General features: G+C 39.6%; 1 protein-coding gene and 1 long non-coding RNA gene across 2 annotated transcripts; one reads left to right on the top strand and one right to left on the bottom strand.

Moving 5' to 3' along the window:
• Window positions 1-407: 407 nt before the first annotated feature.
• LOC111271729 (uncharacterized) lies at window positions 408-4,127 on the bottom strand. Its single transcript, XM_022852699.2, has 2 exons — window positions 3,530-4,127; window positions 408-2,690 (listed from the first exon to the last, which is right to left on the bottom strand). Exons 1-2 carry the CDS (start codon window positions 3,911-3,913, stop codon window positions 2,352-2,354), a joined length of 723 nt encoding a protein of 240 aa, XP_022708434.1. The 5' UTR covers window positions 3,914-4,127; the 3' UTR covers window positions 408-2,351.
• Window positions 4,128-6,886: 2,759 nt separating this feature from the next.
• On the top strand, window positions 6,887-9,534 carry LOC111271730 (uncharacterized). Its single transcript, XR_002687065.2, has 3 exons — window positions 6,887-6,963; window positions 8,412-8,778; window positions 9,343-9,534. It is a non-coding gene; the product is annotated as an uncharacterized LOC111271730 (long non-coding RNA).
• Window positions 9,535-24,964: the final 15,430 nt, after the last annotated feature.

Raw genomic sequence — 24,964 nt, 5'->3', positions numbered from 1 at the left:
AACGGATCGTAAAGTGTATATATATATATATATATACACTTTACGCGAAATACTGCGCAGCGTTAGAGGTACGAAATATATATATATATATATATATATATCATAAGATGACCAAATAAGAGGTATTAGTTATTTAAAAGTGTCTATATGATAAATAAAATAATATACTTGGTCTATAATAAATAAATTTAAAAGCATGTTTACATTTGTCCATATTCAATTCCATGATGCTATGTGACGATAAAACCTGTACTACCAAAGTATCGCTAGAGTGTGCTAATTAAGGGTTTTTCAGAGAAGCATATGCACCTTAGTATTCAAGAAAGCTGTCTCGCACTTTCCAAATCATGGTTTATCATTTCGATGCGCACGCGCACACGATATGGTATACGGATGAAAAAAATCAGTTCCTGAAACTATGGTTTTTATTTAGTGATTGCTGTAATATTTCATTTTTTTCCTACTTGCCGATTTGGTAAATAATTAGAACTTTTTTAGATATTTCGAAGTTTAGCTTTTCAAGTTGGTTTCTATAGAGACGCAGAAATAGATATAGGATCCGTCTTAATTACTTAGTCTTTCCAGTGAAGTTGAATTTGTTAAAATCGATTGAGATAACGCAGAGTTATGGCCTCTAAACTACACGTTCTGGTATATATAGGGGACTTGGACATGCGAACTTCAAGAAGCGAAGAAACGCTCCAAGATTGCTCGAAGTTACTTGGATCCCATTTTTGTGGGCAAATTGGTACGAGTTTTCGTTACAATATGGCGTCGAAATGCGGGCAATCTAGTTCAATTCAAACATTTTGCCACGCAACCTTGGAATTTTCCGTCGAAAAAGTAAAATATATATTGGGTTGTCGAAAAAGTTTTTCTAGTTAGATGACTTTCAAATTATATATCTCAGATTATATGAGCCGCGTCGGGTACTGGTCGGCCATTTTAAAGCTGAGATATGGCAGTAGTTGATGTTTTAATATCGTTGGAATACCTTGATTTACACTTAGGGTAGAGCGCCTTGAACATTAATAAAAATTCGCTGTTTTCTACAGTCCCATTACGACAAAGGCACAGTGCTTTTCAGACTCGTAAAAAAATGCTCTTTGTGATCAATATGCGTTACCAAAAGAAAAGGCCTAAAGATAATTCAGCCGTGTTCGAAATTTCAATGTGAAAAATGGTAGACCAATCACGAAAAAGGTTGATAAAATCATTGCAAAAGTAGAGCAAGACTGTCACATGTGTAGCCATAACGACGCCGAGAAACATCCGCCACTAAGGAGCTTTAAACCATTTGAAGAAAACTGGTTACAAAAAGAAGCTCGATGCTTGAGCGCCACACGAATTGACGCAAAAGAAGTCATTCGATTATATTTTCATTGGCAAAAGTCTACGGAAACGTAACGAAATCTAACTACCTTTAAAACGAGTACTCACAACTAATAAAAAATGGATCACATAACAATAATGTACACCAAAATCTGTGGCAGAATTACGCTATGCGTTTAGTGGGATGGGAAAAGGTGCATGCATTTCAAGTTGCAACAGAACGATTGATTCGGATTTCTATTACCAACAACTTACAAGATTACAACAAGCCATTGAAAAAAATCAACCGTAACTAGTGAACAGAAGGGACGTCGTCTTCCACCATGACAATGCCGGACCACATACATCTTTAGCTACTTGGCAAACATTGAGAGAACTTGGATGGGAAATTTTGGCACCCTTCGACAACCCAATATATGGTTGTCGAAACCAAAGCTGGTCATTGACAACATCAATATAATAAAACACTCGACGTAGTTCCTCTCTCATATACATATAAGAGCAGTCTCTATTGTTTTCATGATAATATACTTGCACCTATGTATAGGCGTATTGTCGAAAAAAATTTGGTCGACAGATACACAATGATGTCATTGTAGACATTCTTTAGGCATTTCTTAAAGATCTATCACTATATCATTTACATATGCACTTAATACATGCGCGATCAGTACACACTTAAGTAACACCACACACTTGATACATTTAACTTCATATCTTTGTAGTGCACCTATGTAACATTTGTATGTGTGCGATTTCTGCTTTCATTGAAGGCTAGACTCACATAAGCTCGAATATTTTGCAACAACATATTGAGAAAAAACATCAATGTTTCGAAGAAGTTATTGTCACCGATTTTGTGAAAATCCTTATGGTATCAATATGCATGCACATTAATTAAACATTATGTTCTTGTTCTCCTAAATGTAATTTTTTTTCTTATTTATAGCTCCGATACCGTCATCTATTCAATAATGAGTGGTCATGTTATACACTAATGACGCTACACATATTACTTGCTAGAGAGAAGGTGGGGATGCAGTTTCAGACATTGTGTCAGGACTATTAGATTGACGCGGACCCGGTACTGCACGAAGATCATCAGCAGCCTCGCTTTGACGACTCGGCGTTTCCGGACCTGTTAAAGAGGTATTGAAAGCTCCGAGAGTACTGCCCAGGTAAGCCAAAGTGTTGGCCATTGATGCCTGCACTGATTGTGAGTCATTCAATGTTGAGTTTGGTAGTTCATCAGATCTTGATGTTGGCGCCATCCGGTTGAACTGAGGGGTGCTTAGCGTCACTGCAAAATCCTGGGGTGCGCTACGTCGGGGTGCTCTCCCCAGACCGTGGCGTCGCTCCTGTAAATTCACAATCATTAAAATCGTTAATTATCAAACATTCTGTAAGTTGCATTCGTTCTCACATAACCATTTCAGGATGGAACAAAAAAAAATGTATGATAGGGAATATTTAATAACTTTTGTCGTACAGCCTAGCTACGTTTGTAAAAGCTTAAGGTCCTACGCACCGCAGCATTGTTAGGAAATATCACAAAAAGGTTTAGGAGTAAGTGCAAATTCAATTTCACTTACACAGGCTACAAAATATTTGACATAAGCCGATTTTATTTCAAGTAATTATATAGGTATAAAAAAACCCGCCGTCGAGGATTTTTATTTATAGTAAAACGCGGTATAAAAACTCATTATTAAGACTAAAAACTGAGAAACAATAAATAAATTAAAACTAAGATTATTGATAACAATATAGAATAAAAACAATCAAGAAAATAAGAAGAAAAGTAACTAGGTATATTTTTTCTTATTCGTCTTATATTTCTTATTTTTCGATTTTCTCATACCGTTACTACCTATTAAGTGACCAAAATGCTTAATTTTTCTACACTTTTTTAGTACAATATTAAATCTTTTTCTACAAAAAGGCATAGCAACTTCTGTAATAGCATTACATTGTCGATGTCTTGCCATGGACAGCATAATCACATAATTAACAGACTAACTGCCATTGAGCACTTTACACCAGCGGCCTCTAATGCTGTCCTGTAGGGTACAATGATTAGCCTTAGTCTATAAAGTGCTATTAACTTCGCTTCCGCTACAAAAAATATATTCATCTATTGCAAAAGAGATCTAGACAGACTACTAACTCAAACCAAGAAGAAGTGCTGTTTAAGTACCTGATGAATCCGTAGGTTGCCTTTTTGTGAGGTGGCATAGTCACACTCAGGGCATGTAAACGGTTTTTCGCCGGTATGAATTCTCATATGGATAGTGAAGTTTGACTTGGACTTCGATGAGTACTCGCACGTTTCGCACTGAAAAGGCTTATTTAGATCACGGACAGGTTTCCGGCCCGGTTTTCCCAATCTCTTGCTCCTAGCAGCTATGTCTGATGCATTATTAATATTATTATTGTTGTTTATGTTTTTATTGCTGCTGTTGTTATTATTTTCGATCAACTCCCTAGTACTAAGGGAAGACCAGAAGGCAAACTGTTCGGTTGGTGTAAGATTGTTGATTCGAAGAAAGTTTGGTAGTGGCTGAAGAATCTTCAACTCCATATCTCCTGCAGAAACACATTTTTAGATGGACAAATTCCAGGAAAATTTCATACCTTTAGTGTGGTAGAAAAACAGCTAGAAATAATCCTACTATCCGAGCGAAAATAAATAGATTAAGTCATTCGAAAGCAAGAAAGAAGGTTCTGAATGAAAATTGGCATGCAACGGTGGTGATGGCGGTGTGCGACACAACTCCGTTCACGGGACTCCAGCAAAAGATCTGAAACTTTCTATGAAAAGACTCTTGTAAGTAGATTGCCTAATATTCTATCTCTCAATATGCTTTGCCAAAATTAGAGACAGCGAGATTCAATTGCTATCATCCATAATCACTTCATGATCTCCGGAAATCCATTTAGCCTGCTCATTAGCGTATGATATCACCAATATTAATTTTAATTAAAACAAGAATTACTACTATATAGCTTCCAAGGATTACTCAGCTATGAAAAATACTGAAGAGATTACATCGTCGGATAAATATCGGATAAATAGGAAACAAGCAAAATGTAGAGGTCTGTAAGTTTACCTCACTTGATTGGATTTACCTGAAATAAGTTCGTTAGTACAAATGTGTCACTAAATTCTAATCTGCACACCTTTATACAGATTGTAAATAAGAACACGTACACTTCGATTCCGGTTAGGATCAGCTTCGTTCCTCTATGTACAGCATTATAATTTTCCATATTTATGTAATGTCACACACTTACGCTAGCTACTTGTTGGTTTTCTTGTATAATGATTGGCTGTTTTTTTATACACATGATTATCATGCGGAACAAATCAACTCATTTCCCCTTTAACGGAGGGAGTCTTTTGGGTGGAAGCACATAAATTCGAATCATTTCGAATTCAAGTGGAGAAGGTCACTGATGAATCACAGAAAGCGGTCGATTTCAGTCGTCATTAGAACGTACCGTAACAAATACTTTTTCATTCCCTTCCAGATGCTTTTAGGTTAGATAAAACACTTTTGAGTTTATTACATCACGCCTTTGTCCACTTGTTTTCATGTACTAAAATTTTAGCAGACTAGTTAGCTCGCTCTCCGCTACTTTGGGTAAAACGTAGCAACGTGTCTCGGCAGATGTTAGTTAACGGCAGCAGAATAGTTTTTTAAGGATGGCAAGCGATCATCTATTTTAGCCGCGCATTAAACAAAAAAGCTGCTTAATATCGCACAATGTTGTCAGACAATAGCGCGCACAAGCACTCGTACACACACAGACAAACACTCACATATACACCATACACACTCTATCAGAAAAACGAGATAATCCGTCGAAGTCACCAGCCACAGTCCTCATTCTCGTCCTGTTTGATGAACAAATGCTTAGCTACTTCCCAAACAAATAATGATCCTAATGCATTATGAACGACTCCGTCGAACCTGTAGCACACGTGCAGGAACAACAAAGAAGTATCTTCTTTACAGTGCGAAAATTTACCAATCATGGCACCGCTAACACAGTGATAAGTTTGCACTAACTGCACATTAAGTGCCGATTGGGGTGCGCCGATATTATGGTGCATATTACATGTAGCTCCGTCTTGCGGGGCACGATTGTGCCACGAAAAATTGAAGTAAGCAGCGGATTGCTATAATCGTAAAATCAGAAATACAAGTAGCAATCAGCCATGGTGGCAAATATTAACGTTGCAACAGTACCTGCGGAGGCGATAACACCGGCCCCATGAACTTTATCGATGAAGAAAACAGAAATGCATCGGACAAAATCATTATTGGTATTAGTTTTGTTTAAGGAATACCTTCAAGTGCCAGATCGGTCGCTATATTCAATGGTTTGCTCAGTCAGATCATCATCATGCTGTAAGTCCCGCTTTTTCGATGCTTCATGAGCTGGCTGCCTGACTAGCTAGCTGTGAGAGTAGAAGATGAAAGAGCTGGAGTTGCTCTGGAGTTGAAACTGCCCCTGCACTACAGCACACACACACACACACACACACACACACATGCACAAACACACACACACACTCAGACAGAACATGAATATCACAACAATCACGCGTAGAGAAGCAGCAGAAGTGGTTTCTATGCTTCAAAGCTTCTGCGATGCGATAGGGGCTAAATCTTTACTCGGGGATCCACGCAAGACAGGCGCCACCACTTGTTAGATCCGATACCATAGGCTCCAAATAGATGCCCTCCATGGTCGGTTATGGCGCCCTCCAAATCTAGGAGAGAGTTACGAATTCGCAAATGGCACCAGATGCAGAATCAGACCCGCTATGATGTGATGTCTGATTCGGGTGTTTTCACCGCATCTTGGTTAAGACTCGCTACACTCCCCTTTCTAAAATGATTGACCTATCTATTCTGCTGTATGTACACGCGTAAGGCTAAAACGAAAAAATAAGCATTATAACTATTCACATGGTCCGGCCAGAACCCGGTTAAATGTGTCCCCTTCCCTAAAGTGAACAGACCCATTCGGCTAGACGAGCTTGCCTACATGAGGATCTTGGGCGCCTTGGTGGGTCGCTCATTTATAATACGACTAAAGATTGCAGGGACTGCTAGAACCCATTTTCGTATATATATACTAAGATGCAACGAAACTGTATTGCTGGATCTACAAAATTTCATTGCTGTCGACAGCGTGCACTATTTCTAGAGCCATAGCGTTTGAAGTATAGTACAGGGCATGCGACCTTAAACTTAGAATGAACATTTTTCAACTTGCGTTTTAGCGTATTTATTCACTCACCATAGGATTTCAGGTCTATTTTATAAGCTCAAGTCTTCTCATTAGAACTGGACGTACTCAAATCAAAATGTTACCACCGTAAGGTTATTCCTTTGTAAAGGTAAGGCTTGATAATTTTGCCGAAATAAGGAATAGACGCAATGCTTTTGTTTTACGTATATATTATCCTGCTGCATATTATATTTTCATAACGGTACTTGACTTTCTTTATGATTTCTCTGCAGATTAGCGATGTTAAAACAAAATATTTCAGTTCTTTCCAACGTTCAATCACCAGCTGCAGCTCATCGCTTATGTGGGCGTTCTGACAGAGCGGAGGTATTTTTTTTTAACTGCGATCTTACAAAATTGAAATGGAATATCTATTCTAAAATAAAAAAAAAACACTTTTGCTAATTTGGAATTTCTGGGGTTCACAAGTGAAGATGTAAACTATGCCATCTTGTTTCAAGCTGCTAATAGCTAAGGAAACGGTAGTTATTTCATTAAACGACAACCGGATCACTTGTATGGTAAAATCGGGCAATCGCATCGAAAAATTAATAGACTACCTGTTATTATATTTGTCCACAGCGACCCCCGTCATCAATTTGAAATCATCATTTCAGATACAATTATGGCGCTTTCTTATGCCTTTCTCTAGCTGGCAGCCGCTTCTCCTAAAGTGGCCTTAAGCGTATTTCCATACGCTGCAGTCAATAGAAAATACATTTCATTTGGTGTTAATTAAGAATCACCAAAGTGTGCCAAGAGCATTTAAAAAGGCTTGTCGTAAAAGGAGTGATACATTAGTAGTAGCACGCACTAGAGCTTAAAAACTTCGACGAAGTTAATTAATGGGTTATTCGAGAGAAGATACGTCCTTTTTTTTTGATGGAGACGTATAACTTCTGCCAAAGAAAAATTAGCAAACAATAGCTTGCGAGGCAAATAGTTCTTACTAGGTTTCCACATGTTTTACTTCTACGATGAATTGTCAGTAATAACAACGAATGGCAAACATAAGCGCAACCCTTTAATACCTAGTGCAATCTTGAATGTAAGTCGATAAGCCTCAGTAGAACTGCCGCATGACAATTAGAACACTGTAGAGGTTGCCCTGCCTACCTATGAATGCTGTGCTAAAAAAAAACCCAGGGATGTTCAGTAAAAGCTATTCTGACCATTTTTGAACCAATATCAAGTGGCGACTTCAAAGACGATCACACGATAGATTTTTGCCCTAAATATTCCAATAGATAACGTCTTGTTGCTAAAATCCAGTATCATCAATGAAGTAATGACATACACTAGCAAAACATATCAATAATCTGTAGCGCTAGTAAGTAGTAAAGATATACATCAATAACTGCTTTAGTACAGCGAAATAGTAAACTGAAAATCTGATCGTAGACACAGAGTTGTGGCGTCGTATCTATTCGAGTACTTAAGTAAATAAAGTGGTCCATAATCTGAGATCTTGAGAGCAGTTGTTGCGATAGCCTTGTTTTCCGCATGATCCGCATACGCTGTTGCATATAAACAAACACACTCTTCGTGTGAGTATAAACTATACAAACCTCTGCTTTACCTGTGAATCTAGCCGTTTCCAAAGCCGATTTGTTTATAACGGTTACTTAGTTACTACGTTAAACTATTATATGTACTGTAACATTCCTTGATTTTTAGATTCCATGAAATTTTTCGAATGAATCAGGAGATAATAGATCGTAATCATGTTAAAACATACTACATCTAGCAAAAACCTTTCTTGACAATGCTTGCAGAACCGTAAACTACTAGTTGAACAAGGTCAATGAGTTAAACATGCGTCCTGTATGAATGAGGTCAATGGCCAGATTGCTGACAGAGGCGGGCCACCAAGACTGGCATTTAACCATGGCGCTGCCGGCGGCAGTTGGTACCGCCGCTAAAAAAGACAAACCCTTAGAGGTCGAAGCCTCCGACAGGAACGAGCGGCTCAAGGGATATTAGCCTATGTCGGGAATGAGGCTGAAGCTATAAGGGTAGTGGGTAAGGCTCGCCATAAGGAACTAAGGCCGCCGGAGGAATCCGCCGGAGAGAAGCTACAAGAGTACAAAACGGAAGGAAATAAAAAAAGCTAAGCTGTGAATTTGAGGAACAACGCTATAGGTGAGGAATAGCTGGATGTACTGACCATTAGTACTGATTTAATCGGAACATTGAACACCAAAAGTCGCTTTTCTTACCTACAGGTATACCCTTTGCAACAACCCAAATCGAGTGCCTTAAGTAATTGCATAGTGAATAATCTGAAACAATTCGTTGCGTGTAGGCGTAGTAAAGTTAGCGTGTTATTCCGTTGCAAAGGTGAGTTTTATGATTAGCACATAGGCGGCAAGCACGTGAAGAACCAAATAATCATACGCAATTCATGGGAGTCATTATTAGAATCTTATATTTCAATGATCGCATCACAACACTGATAGTTGAAATAATTGTCTGTGATACACGCATACATTATTCGAAGATTCTTGTGCTGTGTAGCTGACTTGTTTATGCTTTTTCCTCATAAAACACATACATATCCAGCGAGTTTTGTTTGTTGCAGTATGTCTTATTCCATATACTGTGTATCGCTCGACTTATAGTCAGTTAAATCTTGTATATAGCAATCACTATATGCTAGCAATACTAGCAAATGTTATAGCAATCACACATATGGTGATATTTCAGACTTCAGCACAGTAATATCGCAGGTATATAATGGCTTCACACAGACGAAGACCGCTTAAGAACTAGAAACGTGTACTTGCAAAATCATTTCAACAGGTCAACACTTGCGGATGGTTGTGAAGATTTACGCCCTTGTGAATGATTTACGTTGTCCTTGTATTATTTCAATATAATAAGCATACTTTAACGAGAGTTACTGTGTATTTTTTGACAAATGATCTAAATAGATATAAAGAGACTTATCTCGAAGGCTTTCTTCAAGTGTGCACCTGCTGTTCTTCGCGCCTCTTAAGCTTCATGCAGCCGGTGCATGTGAAGTGTCTACGCAAGGGAGTTTCGTTTTTCTTCTCTATGAAGAGGATACTGCATTTGAAGCACCATTTTCTGTCTTTTTACTGTACAATGGAGTACTGGTCGGACCACGATTTGATTAAATCCGTGTTATTTGTATATATACTGCAGCATGAATGGAGATTTCAGCAAGGTTTAAAACTGCTCGTAACCATGCGTCGTTTATAGACAATCACAAAGTGCTTATTTGCAAGTGATGACGCACTACCTGCATAAATATCTGTTATTCAATTTCTCTTGAACCTGCTCGGCTGTACTGCTTGTTCTTTTAATAACCGAATATTTATACATAACATAATTTTTTTTTCAGTTTTGAAGAATACAGAGCACATTATTTATACATATTAGACGTTTTATAATAGGTGGAGCGTTTTGTTGTTATTTCCCATAATATATTTAATGTTTTTGCTTCTTCGCACCTTAAAGCCTATAAGTTATGTATGCCAGTGGTCCTTACTTTTTCAAGAAATTGGTTGATCCTCTTTGTACTAACACCGCTGATCTCCTATTCTATATTTTCCTTCTTTTTCTAACCTTCTCTATTTAGTTTTTTATGCTTATCTTTTAACTTCATGTCAGCTTTCACATATAAGATTTGCATGCTCTGTTTTCTTGTTTGATGGTTTAATTAGCTGGTATGCTCAAATACGTCGACGTATGGTAAAACTATGGTATGTCCACTGCAATTTTGCGATAGCCGTTCGTATACAAGGTTCAAATTCACAACTATCTATGGTGTAACAAAGTAATTCCTATCTATATATCGCAATGGCTGTTCTCAAGACTATGCAAACCATAGGAGAGAGTCACGTAAATCCGCTACGGTCCAGGCGTGCGTGTGAGTAAGGTATTATCGAGAAACAATAATCACCGTAAAGCGTATATCGACAGTTTGTTGAAAGGGTTATACAGCGGTTGCGGCAAACTAGCCACGCACACCTTCCGTTGATTTAGACGTTGTTCCACTGCAGCAATTGAAATCCGTTCACTGTTTCTCTTTGAAGCACATTCCTAGCCAAATCCTCTCACTAAGTAGAGGGAACCTCGCTATTCTAAAACAGCTTGTTCACTTGGCAGTACGTCGGATTCATGAGTCAGAATCTATTTTCCCACACTCAGACATCCCAAGCGCTTCCTCTCGGGAAACGGCTGCTTTCGCAGTCAAAGTATCCTAGTTCGTATATTCATACCCTCATCCCCTTGACTCGAATGATTACCAAAACAGAGTTCGTGTGGGGATAGTAGGGCTCACACGGAGCGTTGAGTGAGCGTAGCTTTAGTCCATCAATTGTGGTATATTGAAGCTACAGTATTGGGCCACCTTTTTTGCTCACCTCATACCGCTCTGCTTACACTTCTCTTAGAAGGGAGCCCCCTCAAGACCGCCCGCTCAAACCGCAGTTTTCTCCCCCGACGACTCTCGCTGTCGTACGCCACCAGTTGCGGTAGTTGTTACTTGGCTGTCTAGCGAGCTGTCTATCCATCCAGCGCATCATGACGAGTAGAACGAATCCAAATAGTCCTCAAGTTGTCGTGAAGGGCTTTCGTAGAGAGGAGGGAACGAAGACAGGACACGTCCAACCGGCAAGCGGCGGCCGGCACCCTGTCGGTCATTCGTCCTTCTCCTCTTCATAAACACTTGAGCCGAGTTGAATCAATCTGAATATCTTCCGTTTCTCGTTCGACAGAGCCCAAATAGCTCTTTTGACGTACCAAACTAACGCTTGCTACTAACACTAACAGAATATTCACTGGCTATGTAAAGCTATGAAATCTTTTCTGATTAGCACTATTAGCTATAATTTTATATTAAATCGAACCTGCATTTCTGGATACATATACCGTAATAGATGCTGTGAAATTTGCTATAATTCGTAGGCAAACCTAGCGGAACCCAATGTCGAGGGCGTCTCTGGAAGGCCTGGTAAGGACCAGTGTCTCCTGCGGCGATAAACTTTCGCCATTGGTGTACACGATGCTCATACTAAATCTGCTAAACCGACAAAAGATAGCTATTCCGCCGAAGACGTGATTTTATCACTACCAAGTATTGATTTCTTCATGGCTTGCAGCACATATCAAGACCCCTGGAATAATCAATACTGATGGATATGGTTTATTTTAACCTGAAAATAATTCCAGATGTATTTTATCGGACATAGTTGAGAAGAAAGAAAATAACTGAAGCAAACATGCTCGCGATTGATAAAATCAGCATATTTCTAGCATGTAATGACCTGCACCACCGAATCAACGAACGTATCTATTTCTGAAAATGCCCTATTTATACCTAAGTAGAACTTTGAATTGCCTAAGATGGACTCTTAGAAGCAATTTATTAGAAGTATAAGGACAAGGCGCTGCAAGTGGATACTGAAGATTGTGAAACGGGACTAGTGACATATGAAGGCATGAATAAATATTAGTTAAAACAATCGCTATCTGGTAACTAGATTTGTCATTCTTGGATCCTATATACCTGATCGGAATACATGTATAAAATTTTTTGGGAGCCAACTCACGAGAGACCACGTCAAAAGGTGCAATCATGTTGAACCTCTATCGTGCTAGCGAGGCTATATTAAAGATTGCGCATGATAACGAACGCATGACATATCTATATCATTAATCTGTGCTTGTAAGGTAATAAATTGATAAATGTTATTATTTTCGCTATGCTATACATCGCCAACGACGAGCTGGTATCGCCATCTACGTCATTAGTAGCGTAACCACAGCAAATTTATCTTGAAACGTAAAAGCATGTTCAGTCATAGACACTGTATATCTTTGCGGTAAACTTGCAGTATCAGTAACTGAAAACTTTATGCAAAGTTTTTACTATCCAGCGCAAAATTTTATGCGATAACATCATCACTTCAGCGTAATGACGCTTTGCAAATGATAGTAACGTTTGTGCCTTTTTCGTCTTCGTAGATGTACGTGGGCATGTGCAAATGTTCGAGTAGCTCCTTAGCTCTTATCTTGTAGGATACGTCCAACCGTGCTCCTCATTATCAATGTGAGCATCAATAATGAGTTACACAATGTGCGTATATAGAAGGCTAGAGAACTATCTTGCATGACATAAAGAAGTCATGAGTTTAGCCGGGTTCTTCAATGTGCTCGTTAGAAGAAACCGTTTCCCTTAGTAGAAACTGCTGCACACCGAGGCAGCAGCCATTAAACGCTTCAGTTTTGAACTAGCTCCGTCGTCGTTGTCGTGACTGCTGCTGCTTTGCCTTCGATCATAATGGACTCAGTGCGCAAAGCAGAGGACGACAAGGCGAAGAAGGAATAGTCATTTTGGAGTTTGCCCCCAGCCGCTCTTTCACCAATCAGTTTCCCCCTTGTCCTCTTCGTACTTAACTTGGCTGTAAGGCCCGCTTTTCTTGCTGCTGCTCATCTTGTCATTCTCATGGTTTGTCTTTTTTTGTTCAGGGATAATTTTACTGACGAACCAAACCAGGCTGACATGTGTTACTCCCAGCAAGGAAGAGGTGTAACGCTACTATTACTACCACGGCCAGTCTCGGTATCTTTGAGTAAGGCCACGCTGTTGTTTGATGAGCTATTGATACTATGGTGTCGTTTTGCAGCCCGTACAAACTCTGCCATAGGCCACTAGCATATTTTCCCTCGTTCTTATCCCGTTCTTTTGCCTCGCATTATCGTCTCACCCTTTGTCATCGGTCTTCCGTTCCGGAGCGTCATTGTCGTCGACATCGTCATCGTTATGGCGGCACTGTTTCTTTAAACTTCTTCCATCTGCCTTGCTCTGTATCACCATCCTCTTTCCTCTTTGGGCTTTCTTTTTTTGTTCCTTTCAGAATCACTGCCGTTATTCTGCTACAACTGCAGCGGGCAGCATAACTACCATTTTTGTTGTTGTTGTTGGTACTACGGCTGTCGACGCGGTCATCGATGTTCTTTACTTTATAAAAACGCTTGGCTGTCATGGGCGGCGTACGTTTACTCAGTCATATCCGCCTCCGTCATCTTTTACATCGTTCTTCATCAGAATTAAACCCGTCAAACTGTCCTTAGGCGATGTTTTAAACCCAACTGTCTTCTGTGTAGACTGGTCCTTTGGCTATCGAGGCAGTGGCTGGTCCTGCGTTTTCTATGGTGCTGATTGCCCTGCTACAATGCTTTTGAACAAGTTGATATTTTTTTTTATCTAAGCATCATAATAATTAACTCGTGTCCATTTGGTTTGGCAGACACAGATGCTAGGACTGTGCATATTAACAAAACCAGCATTTAGCACTTATCGTTTTCTTCTTAGTAGAAATTCATCAAACTTAAAAAAATATTTCTTTTTTTTAAAGTATTTTGCCTTCTTACGTTATTCTCTGCAGTCCAGTGGAAATCTGTAATTTATGCCTTTACGCTACTGTGGCACCATACAGTCTCTATAGAGCTTTTCTTGTTTTCTGTGTAATAAATACTTTCGCGTTTCTAATGCACACCGTACGCTCATCATTTTCCTGATTATATAACTACCTGTAATATAAATATACCTGTTTTGTCTATCGTTTTCGACATGTAATTAGCAGCTGCCATTTATATGTATTTGAAGGAACGTTGAGATAGGCAGCTATATAATATACGTGTGTAAGGGGGTAGCCACTCGCCATACTTACGAGCTCATCTGATCTGCACGGGACGGGACGCCAGAGGCGCTTTGTCAGCCACTTACTGCAACTACGTTCTAGCAGTCCTGTCTACTTCGGAAACTAGTCCTGCGCTAGAAGGGCTGTCGAGTGGGGCCGGTGAACGTCTGCCAAAGTAGAGGGTAGACGTTCATTCTCATTTCAGCTTACCTCGCAGCCACAAGTAGGGCAGGCAGTACATGTGTGCCGTGAGGCGGTACCGTACCTCATCTGCTTACAAAGAAACGAAAGGCCATGGTTGAATGGCTGTGCGTCCTATCCTATCCTAGAAGTTGGAATGGAACTGCGACTGTCAGAATGTTGTGCTCGGACTCGTGCAGTTGCTCGTACATCTCTTCGCGAGCTGGTTTCATTTCTCGTTTAGCGGCAATCCAGCGAGGCTGCCAGCAAGTTGTTTCGTCGTATTGGCACACTTAGGCGCACACACACCCTTGCAGACTCGTTTACGTGGAGGCGCTGCACCGTGGAGGTGATATTTGCAAAGTGTCATCTTCAGAGCGACACGTCAGAGACACGCCCCGCCCCGGGGACTTCCGTTAGATGGATTTGATTAACACACAATACGCTGCCAGCGCTTCCCATGTACGGACGTGCTGTTCTTGGTCACCATGCATATGAACACAAAGCTCGCAGCGTGCCTACATTCGTTCGTTCCTTCGCTCGCTGCCCGCCTGCCTCGCTGGCTGACTGGCAGGCTATCAACCAAAGAAGAACACAACCGCCGCTGCCGCAGTGGTGATGGTCGTAGTACTGGTGACGGTTGCGTATCTGCCCTCGTACGCCATAGTGGCTATTCCAGCCTTCGGCCCTTCTCCTTCGCATGTGCACTGCTGTGAATATATTAGTGACGGCAAACTTCGATGCCCAGCCCCGCCTATCCATAGGTCTACAGTAAAAAAGCTCGCGGCCGAAAGGTTTGGGGCTTTACACGCCGTCATGCTCCATATTTAGTTTCCCCCATAAGCAGCTGCCAGCTTGGCTCTGCGTGCCCATTTCTCGTCGCTATACCGAGCTGAAAAGCGTTCTTTGGACGTGTCGCGCTCCACGAGTGTTCCCCATAGGCGGGTTCGCCTTCCTCACTCGCAAATGACATTCGATGAATACCTGCAGAACAGAGCAACGAATCTCGATGGAATCACTTAAGATATCCTGATAGACCTCTCGGCTGCAACTGACAACACGTGTTGGTCCGCATGTCAATCAATGAAGAAAGAAAAGACAGAAGACCAATTTACGTACGTATATATATATATATATACATACGGCGTGGGGCATTTAAACTTGAAATTTTTCCTGTAAGAATGTATCTGAAGAAAAGCATATATTTGAGCATTTTTTTTCGTACGCATTAGAAATGCACTACTAACGGTCATGTTCATTAAATTTTACCACCAATGGCCACGATCACATCTTCAATTTAGGACCTAAACCACTCACTGGTAATTCTCAAAATATTCTTGACATTAATATTAATCTGCAAAGAACTTTTTAGGAGTAACTGTTAAGCATAAGCGATACATTAAATGTGAAGATGTCATTTAACCATGTTGTATAAAGATTTCAGCGAAGCGTGATCTTTGGTTGAAACAACCCGAAAGGCCAAAATGTGCAGATGGACGGAAAAAGATTAACCGTCAAAGCCTGATTTGTATGACGCAATTAGAAACAGATGTTAACTAACAATGTCCTTTTAAGCCATTTGCTGAATTTTAGAGTCCTTTAGATCTGCATTCAATTCATTATCCTCTGATTTTCCGTCATAATTTTTTTCAGGCTTTTGCTGGAGCTGCGTGAAACAGGCAACGACATGGAGCATTAATTTGGGGCAAAGAAGCAAGTTCTTACTTGATGGAGTTTATCTAGTGGAACTAATTAGGTTAATAGCTGATTTTCACCCGAATCGCGAAAATAACTTATTATTTTTTGCCGTAATAGATTTATTCTAAAAAGAAATAGCTTTTATTAGTACGGAAGATAATAGTAAATAAAATCGACGATTGATTGTTCTTATTGAAATTGCTAGAGATATAACGCATAGCATCTGCCGATAGGATAGAACATGTGCTGTAAATAATATTCGATGTACAACTGTTAACTTACATTATAGATACAATTGATTGAATTATTTTTTGGTACGAATGCGCTATGAGGTGGCATAGAGCTGTAAACAACCGAGCTCTGTGTGTTGCTACAAAGAACATAAAAGGACCGTTGAGAGGCTTGCTTATTTGTCGTCTGGTGTAAACTCGTTAAATAAACTGAATAGTAAAAGATAAACGAGTGAACCAAATATACAAAAGCATTAACTGCCAGTTCCAAACTATACAATCTTGTTTATTACGACCATAGCTTCTATAATCGCTGCGTCTACGACCATAATTTATGTTTTTTTCTTTGCTCAGTGTACGCCTAAGTATACACGTAATTGTATGGTCTCACATCGTGCCATTTCGTGCAACTGTCATTCGCCACTCACAACTACTACTATGAAATTTGTTCCCCACCATTTCTGATCGTAGTGACTGCCGAACCTATCACGATTATCGACCTTTTATGCATGGATCAGGCAATGGACATACCTTCTAGGGCGGTTGGGCACGTAGCATCGCGAGAAGATGACCTGTTTTTTTTGTGGTAAAAACTATATTGTATTACTACATTTCTAATAGCTCAATGTTCGTCAGACTTATAGTTCGCAGACCTAATAATGACTGCAAAAAATTTATTTGGGTTTATAGAAGATAACCTGCGTAGCCGTGAGCTCATTCAAGCATAATTCCTGGCGCTGAGTAATTTTATAACATTTTTTTATGCCATTTATCTAAACTGTAGATGATCGCGTGCTAATCATATAATCCCTTCGAATAAAAACGTTCCTGCGTACTGTCCTGAACAATAACGATGTTATTAGAAGCACCGGTCCTGTATTGTATCTAGGTCTTAAACAGCGGCTCTTTAGACTCAACAGAATGATTCAACAACCGGGTTGATCTGATACAGTTTTAAATTGCTCTATAGATTTTTTTTTAAATATTAAACGAAAATGATATTGCTTTGGATTAGCACTTTTAAATAGCATTTTATTAACAACTGTATAGATAATAAAATTGTAAACAAAAAGGTCAGGTTAAGTGTTTACTTTGGCTCCTCACTTGTCTTGCACTAGGTGGCTTGAGGATATCACAAACACTGGTTTAAAACGACTGAGCACCGAGACATTTTAAATTAAATGGCTTACTATAACGCTTTGCGCAATCAGCAGTTTTAATCATATACTAAATAAGAACAAAACAAGCAAAACGTAACGATATGCAGTCAGCGTTTTCAGCTTTTGTTTTTTCCTATTTAGCTGTCCAATGTTGATTTTTGAAAGCTAATGCGATCAGACACAATATTTATACGTCAGGTCTATATCATCCTACAAGTTTTGTATCAAGCTCTGATAGTTGATAGTACAACCGACGAAGTTTACTACTTCGCCACTACGTTTTTCATAGCACGTCACCCGAGGATGACAAAGTGGGACAGCCGAACGCATTACCAGTTATCAGAATATGTTTCAACGACGTTCAAAAAAAAAAAGTCTCCCACTTTTCCGCTTGATGAATAATCGCGCCTTTTGCCACTCAGTATGGTTAATCTCCCTATTGATCGAAGGTTATGGTTGAGGCCGGACGTAGCGCGGCGCGTCCTTACAATTCACGCCTCTTATTCCTTCTAGCTCAATTCAAGATTGTTCACTTGGAAAGTTACTAGCCTTCCCGGGTGTGGCGGCTAGAGGTTCGCTTGAATTCTTGAAAAGCACACCGCTTCTGTTCTATCGCTATTTCGCTCTATTGAAATGTGCTCATGTAGGTTCGTCAAGTAACGGGCCGCGTCGATGAAATTTTGAGCAAGGCAAATGCAAACGCCTCTCTCTCTGCTTGTCTGCAGGACAGATAGCAAGCGCCCGCAGGCAAGGATTAGCACAAGATTGGTGGGGAGAGGCCAGTCTTTCGAAACGTCGGCAACCGAACAGCGGGTCTATCCGCTTGTACAATACGGAACGGCGCGACAAAGAGATTCAGGGTACATGGAGTCCTGCACAGGATGAGATGTACAAGTGAGCGGAACGATGCTAACAGTATCTGATGTGCTGCACTGGTGCTCCGGGCGGGCAGCATAATGATGATGACAGCGACACAGTAGGGACCAATATGGCGGGTCGTCGAAATGTCCACCACATTGATTTTGATTAGGCTTGAATTCCAACGGCGACGACAAGATTGACTGAAGAAGAAGAAGATGTTTAACAAGCATCGGACCATCAAAGCATTACGTAGCCATTAGAGAATATCGATATAGTATTTCGCATCCTAGGCTAATTTGCATAACCGATTTTTGCCTTTAACTTCAGCATTTAGTTATTGTAACGATGACTCGAAGTGGGCGCCTATACTTACAAAAGTCACAGATACATATATGAAGGTACTATAGATTTTGAAAGGAACGTACGGGGCAAACAAGGCGGCAAAACAATGCTCACAGTTGAAGCAGAGGCAGGAAGATCTCAGGCGCATTGGTAGCAATTGATACGCAGAAAATAGATTAAAAAGACAGCGGTTACTAGGATATTACATAGTAGACAAATCAAGGCATTTTGTTTTCCAATATATATCACTAGATATGAAATATAATTCAGGCGCTATTTTGAACCACACTTAATTACAAGTACAAACCTCACACTCTATATAGAAAACTCTAGAGGTCGCTTAACCCCAACAAGATCAGTATCTTCGGACCAGAACACAATGAACTATCCACTTCTCAGTACTACGCTATGAAGGCTTCGAATGGAGGTGCTAGACGCGTTACATATATGTGCCTCTTCTTGCTGGAGCTTTCGGGGTGCCATGTTTTGTGGCCGATTAAACACTTACATAATTCCGTTGAACCATAGGTCGAGAGTAATGGAGTTTTTCTTACTAGAATAATACATTGATGTTTCATCTATTGATCTGTTAGAATTCATATAGGTAACTATTAGATATAAATGCTTTTCTGTCTTTCCGCATATTCTATGTTGACATTTTCCACAAAAAGTTTTTTACTTGATCATGATGGGTGGGTAAGACAGTTAGAACACTACCGATATTCTAAAGATCTCTACAACAGCTGCTCCTGATTATTAGTTCGAGACAATCTTAAACAAAATACTATTTTGAACTTATAATCTCTTGCTCATTCACTTAACCAGATTAAATTCGGGCTTTTTTCGACTGAGCACTCGCGGGCTGACGCATACGCTTATTCGAAATCAGTACTACTACAGAAAAACTCGTTCTAAAGGGAATGTAAACAAAATTGTAGGCATGACGAAAAACGTGGCTTCGATATCGAAGTTTGAGCAAAAAGAAATTAATGTTTCAACTCGAGGGAGTTTAAATATTATAGGTAAATAGGTGTGCGGCACATTAAACAAGCATCGTATAGCATACAGTTGTATACAATTATTTAAGAAGAGAATTTACTTAAACCGCCTGCATCTGCCTCAAACATGGCTATTATAGACAATTTCATTTGTAATAACTTTAAAACCTATGATACGTTTGCTGCGCTATTATGATATCTGAACTTAAAATAATTGTAACGGTATGAAAAGCAGATCAACTTAATACTGCCTTATTAACCACCTTTATCGTCTTCACCAATTATCCAATTTCTTTGCGCGGAACGAACCATTAACGAGACAACAAATAAGCTTTTTGCGTCATCCCAAATTGACAATCGAGCGCACTGAGAACGAATATGCAGTTGCACGAGTGGCCGAAACAGGTTCCAACGAAGCTCAACGGGAGATTTACAATAGACGAAAAAAAACAATGCGAACTTTAAACTTAGTAAATGCCATCCAAAAGTGCACGCAATGCTTGTCTCAATCTTGTCATTTGAGAGGTAATTCAATGTGCGTGGGGTTACGATGTCATACGAAGACGTCGGTTACACGCCTCATGTCATAAAAGTCATTCAGATACTTTTTGAGGCAAACAACAAAACAAGAGACGATCGGTGACTTTAGCACTTCAGGTCTATTAAGAAGGAAGTACTTCACTTGGCACGTTCATTTTTGGAGCTTAAACTCGAGAGTGAAGTAAACAAAACGTGGAGAGGTAAAGGAGAAGCCAATATTTGGAAGACAGCGTTGGCATTCACACAAGCTTTTTTCGCACACATTTTTTTATATCTTATGATAGTATTTGCTGTTTTTTTCCAGGTAAAAATCTATGCCGAACGCAGACAAGGTTACCAGGATAACCTCACTTTGAAGCAGATTTTACCCTAGGCTCTTTAGAAGCCTTAGATGACATGCTTTTTTATCGTTGATGAAGATGTTTGAACTCTGCGTACGATTAATCTGAATCTTAATAATTTCATATAAATAAGTATGTTCGACATTCTAACTTGATGAATATCAAATATTTTTTAATATATAACGATTTTTGCAAAAAGATGTCTGTTTTGAAAGCTCTCAAGTGTTTGTCTTTCAAAGATTCAAAAATTCTAATCCGGAAGCAAGGTGATCCTTGATGCCGTACGAAGTATGCTAAATTTTTCTGCTATAATTAACTCGCACGATAATAACTACATACTCATATGATCTGGGTATGTTGTATAGATAGGAATCTCCGGGGTTACGAGTTTATGGGTCGTCGCCCCCATGAATCTCATTAATATACTGACATAGTGAGCGTTAAAGTGGGTCTTAGCATAAAAGATGGTTTTCAGAAATATTGTCTGAAGCAATAGTAGAAGCTGTTGGGAGACGCTAACGCTGAGAAATACAACGAACTAGATAATAGGGTACCCATGCCAAATGGATAGCTATCAGTTTCTGGTGCTGACACATCAGCCACTTTCACGGACCTTCCTTATCATCTATAGTGTCCTCAGCATAAAGCATCATTTGAAATGGCTCATAATATGCTGGGGTTTATCCTGCAGGAACGTCTCTGCAAATCCACACTCACATGTTCTTGTAATAGCGGCAGTTTTTACTGCGTTTGCGTGGGGTTAGGACTTGGGATGCGCGGTAAGTACAGTACAGTTCGAAGACAAAGTAGTCATATCGATTTAACCAATTTCTAAAAGACATTTTTTCCTTCAGTATTGAAGCAACCGCAGAATAGAACTGCGGTCGCTAGCGAGATGTCCAGAATGCACTGCATGTTTCTGGAATCTAACGAGCTGAAGCGCTTGAGGATAAAAAATTCGTCTCTAACCTTTGAAACGCAGAACTTGAAGAAAATAAGACGCCCGTTTAAGCCCGACATTATGGCGAACTAGATACTTCATGACGGAATTCGACTGCACTATCTGAGTACTTGACGAAGGTTGTAAACACACTCAAAGACGAGCAAGAGCGACCAAAACCAGGATGAGAGGGACATGTGAATTTAATAGAGATACTACTCCAGTTAGAAAAAGTTCTGAAATCTTCTACACTACAGTAAGGAATATCTAAATGTAACCCCTGCTGTCAGTAAACGAGATTTACAAATTTACCTCTTTAAGAAAAGCCTTTGTAACACGGCCAAGCTTAGGCGCTTAGTGAGCCTCCCCGCAAGAAGATTCCGCAGAGCGTCTAAAGCGGTCCGCATGAACGGGTAAAGCTATAAATCTAATGGATCAGTTCCAAGTCGGGTTGTTACGGAATGAAGGACTAAATTTTTAAGATGTATGTCATTAGTGCGACTGTACTTCCTTTGTCAACGGGGTAAGCGACTAGGGTGTTGTTTTAACAGAGGACAGCAACGGTGCCAAAAGACGTATTACAAATGCAGCATGATTGCGGTTGCCTTTCACCATTTTGACGACAGGCCCCATAATGAGCCGGCTTTAATTCATACTCGCAAATGTTCGTAGCGCAATTGTATTGAAAATTATTATTCAAGTCACCAAAAACTGTGATTCTGCGAAAAAAAAAAAGATGACATTGTCTACTTTTGCGTATGGTTATAGTTAATTCGTTAACGATGATTTCTCAGAGAGTATGATGCACATATTTTACTTTTATGGCATAACGCTATATACCATATTAATTATTACCTTTGATAACGGAATTCAGCCTTCGCAACTGCTCGAAATGCCGTTGGCGCAAGTTCTATTGATAGAACAACCATAATAAATATAGAATATTCTCGGGGGCCAAATAACAGTTCAGAGTGTTGGCTTTCTGCCTGATTTAGTGTTTGCTACCTTGTTCCGTTAATTCGTTTTAATATGAAAATTTTGAAAAAGTTCTTGACCTCGACCCTGAGATCGATGCCAGGTAGAGGAGTTACAAACGATGACCTGCTTAATCCGTTCGAGATTCGTATGTATGAGACAATTTTAACTGGGCGTGAACGTTCGACGACAATCGGAAAAGTAACTATCAGATAGCCATCCTAACAGCTAACTCAAAATTTGCGGCGAAATTCTAGCAAGTATTTATATGATTAAGCAGAAGAGTTCAATTCAAGAGACAGCAGCTCGTTTCTCGAAAATAGATTTGATTTCCGGACGATGTTGATAAAGACGTTAAAATTTAAATTTTGGTGTGAAGGTGCGTGAAGCTTCATTGTCGGAAAGAGAGGCTTAGTTTTCTGTAGAACGTTGTGCACTTGTCTTGAATTGAATCCAAGCTGTTTCTCTAAACAGCCAGTAAATAGGTTAGAATTTCAGCTGTCGAGTTTGGCTGGATGAATCTAAGGCCCGTTAAAAAAAACCAACGTAAATTCCTCGTCCGTACGCTCGCGGAAGATGAAGGAGCCTAGCATACGTCGCGTAAATCACTCTACTCCGCTGCAAGAGTTGTTGGCATAAGTTTGGGTTATAGTATCGTAACGATTTGGCTCCGAGTGACGACCATCCTATATATACATATTACAGATAATAGTTCCAAACACAAAGACGAATAAATTTTGATACAGTGGGCATGGCGCTATTAGATGGTCTAACTTCAGTCATTTACCATAATGCTGAATGAGTAATTTTATTATTTGCCGATAGTATACAAAACAATGAATAACCAACGCTTCGTCGTCTCGATGGAAAACTGAATGTGGCACTTAAATAATATCTGTTGTCAAGATTGTCGATTGTTATCTATTGCCACCTTTTCCGAGCTATGAAATTATCTTCTTTGGTTTTTTATTATTCTGGAAAATTTTCCATTTTCTCATTGTCTATAAATGGTGAGTAACAAAGTAGATGACAGCCGTACGCTGCCTAATACTAGTGCCTTGTGGCTAAAATCATTGGCATAATGCGCATTTTTTCTCCACAATAGACATTTTATCAGACCATTCGCTTTATGATAGTAGTATGTTCTTGTATAAATCGGTGTCACGTCAAAATGCCTTCACAATATACTTGACCTCTAATAATAATCATAGGAATAATGATAGCTAGACATATTGTGATGGCGGCAATGAAGCAGTGACGGTACGCGCATACGGACGCTGAGGAAAACATTATTATTACATTCCGTATCTTACGTCATAAAGACTATTTCGTCTTTCGAATAATGTTAAAAATGATTCGTTGTGTATATATCGTATGGCCTAGAACTTTTTAAACAATAGCGTAAGGTGGCAGAAATTCACAAGTAACGAAAATCAACACGAGTATTCGTTTGGAAAAAGTTTTCCCTTTCTGAGGTCGATAGCTCAGGGAACATAGAAAGAATCATCAGTGTAGAACTCAATGGATTACTACAGGAATGCACTAATGCTATGCAGAACGACTCAAATAGTACTTAGAAAATAGTGAAAGTTAACGCCTCTAGTTATTTGGTAAATAAAAAGGATAGGAATGATGCAGTGGGATTATATCGAGAATGATTTGTGTATGAATCGAATCAGTCGTCATACCTGCGGCTTCATTAATAGTAGCACAAGGTAAAGCTGTGATGGTGTCAAGCGGCACTATCAGCCAGCTAGAAAGGGCAATCTTTAAAACAATAGTGTAAACAGTATCTACAATTTCCTGATACTAGACTTCAAATGTCTTTTTCTTGTAAAGAGAGAGGGTTCAATTTCACGAATTACTTGAATATGATATTTCAGGTCGTGGATTCGTTATTTTCGATGCTGTTTGATACTGACTGCCTTTCTCATCGTTGCACGGACTTTGCAATGCGCCGCAGAATACCCATCAGTAGGCCTAGCAAACCTTGCTTTGTACTGCAGCAGTTTTATAACTCGTTCATCCACGGCTCGTAATCTCCGTGACCCCACTTTTTCTGCAAATCAGCCAATCTATTAGAATTTTTCTTGATCAGCTAGCCATTTTTGGCAACGATAGGTATCGTTCATTTTCGGTGTGATACTTGTGAAGTGTCACCGTAATAGATTCTCCATTTCGATAATAAGTTTTTACAAAAAAAAACTGGTGCTATTTTTAAACAGTAACGTTCTATCGTCGCAAACCAAAAACGCCCTTGTTTTTGGTTTGCGACGTTGGAAGGGACGAAACAAAATATAGCTATTTGACGGATCCGATAGCTATTGCGAACGTTTTTATACAAACATTAACGTAATCGTGTAGTATAATAATAGGAATTCTAAGGCAAG

The sequence above is a fragment of the Varroa jacobsoni genome, unplaced genomic scaffold (assembly GCF_002532875.2).
Source record: "Varroa jacobsoni isolate VJ856 unplaced genomic scaffold, vjacob_1.0 contig00929, whole genome shotgun sequence".
In the NCBI taxonomy this organism is placed as follows: Eukaryota; Metazoa; Arthropoda; class Arachnida; order Mesostigmata; family Varroidae; genus Varroa; species Varroa jacobsoni.
This window is presented reverse-complemented; position numbering and strand designations above follow the sequence as displayed.

Excerpts from the sequence above, each read along its gene's own strand:
- LOC111271729 (XM_022852699.2), bottom strand. The coding sequence starts at position 3,913 with ATGGAGTTGAAGATTCTTCAGCCACTACCAAACTTTCTTCGAATCAAC. Across the intron at positions 2,691-3,529 it reads GCAACCTACGGATTCATCAG|GAGCGACGCCACGGTCTGGG; the intron begins GTACTTAAACAG and ends GTGAATTTACAG.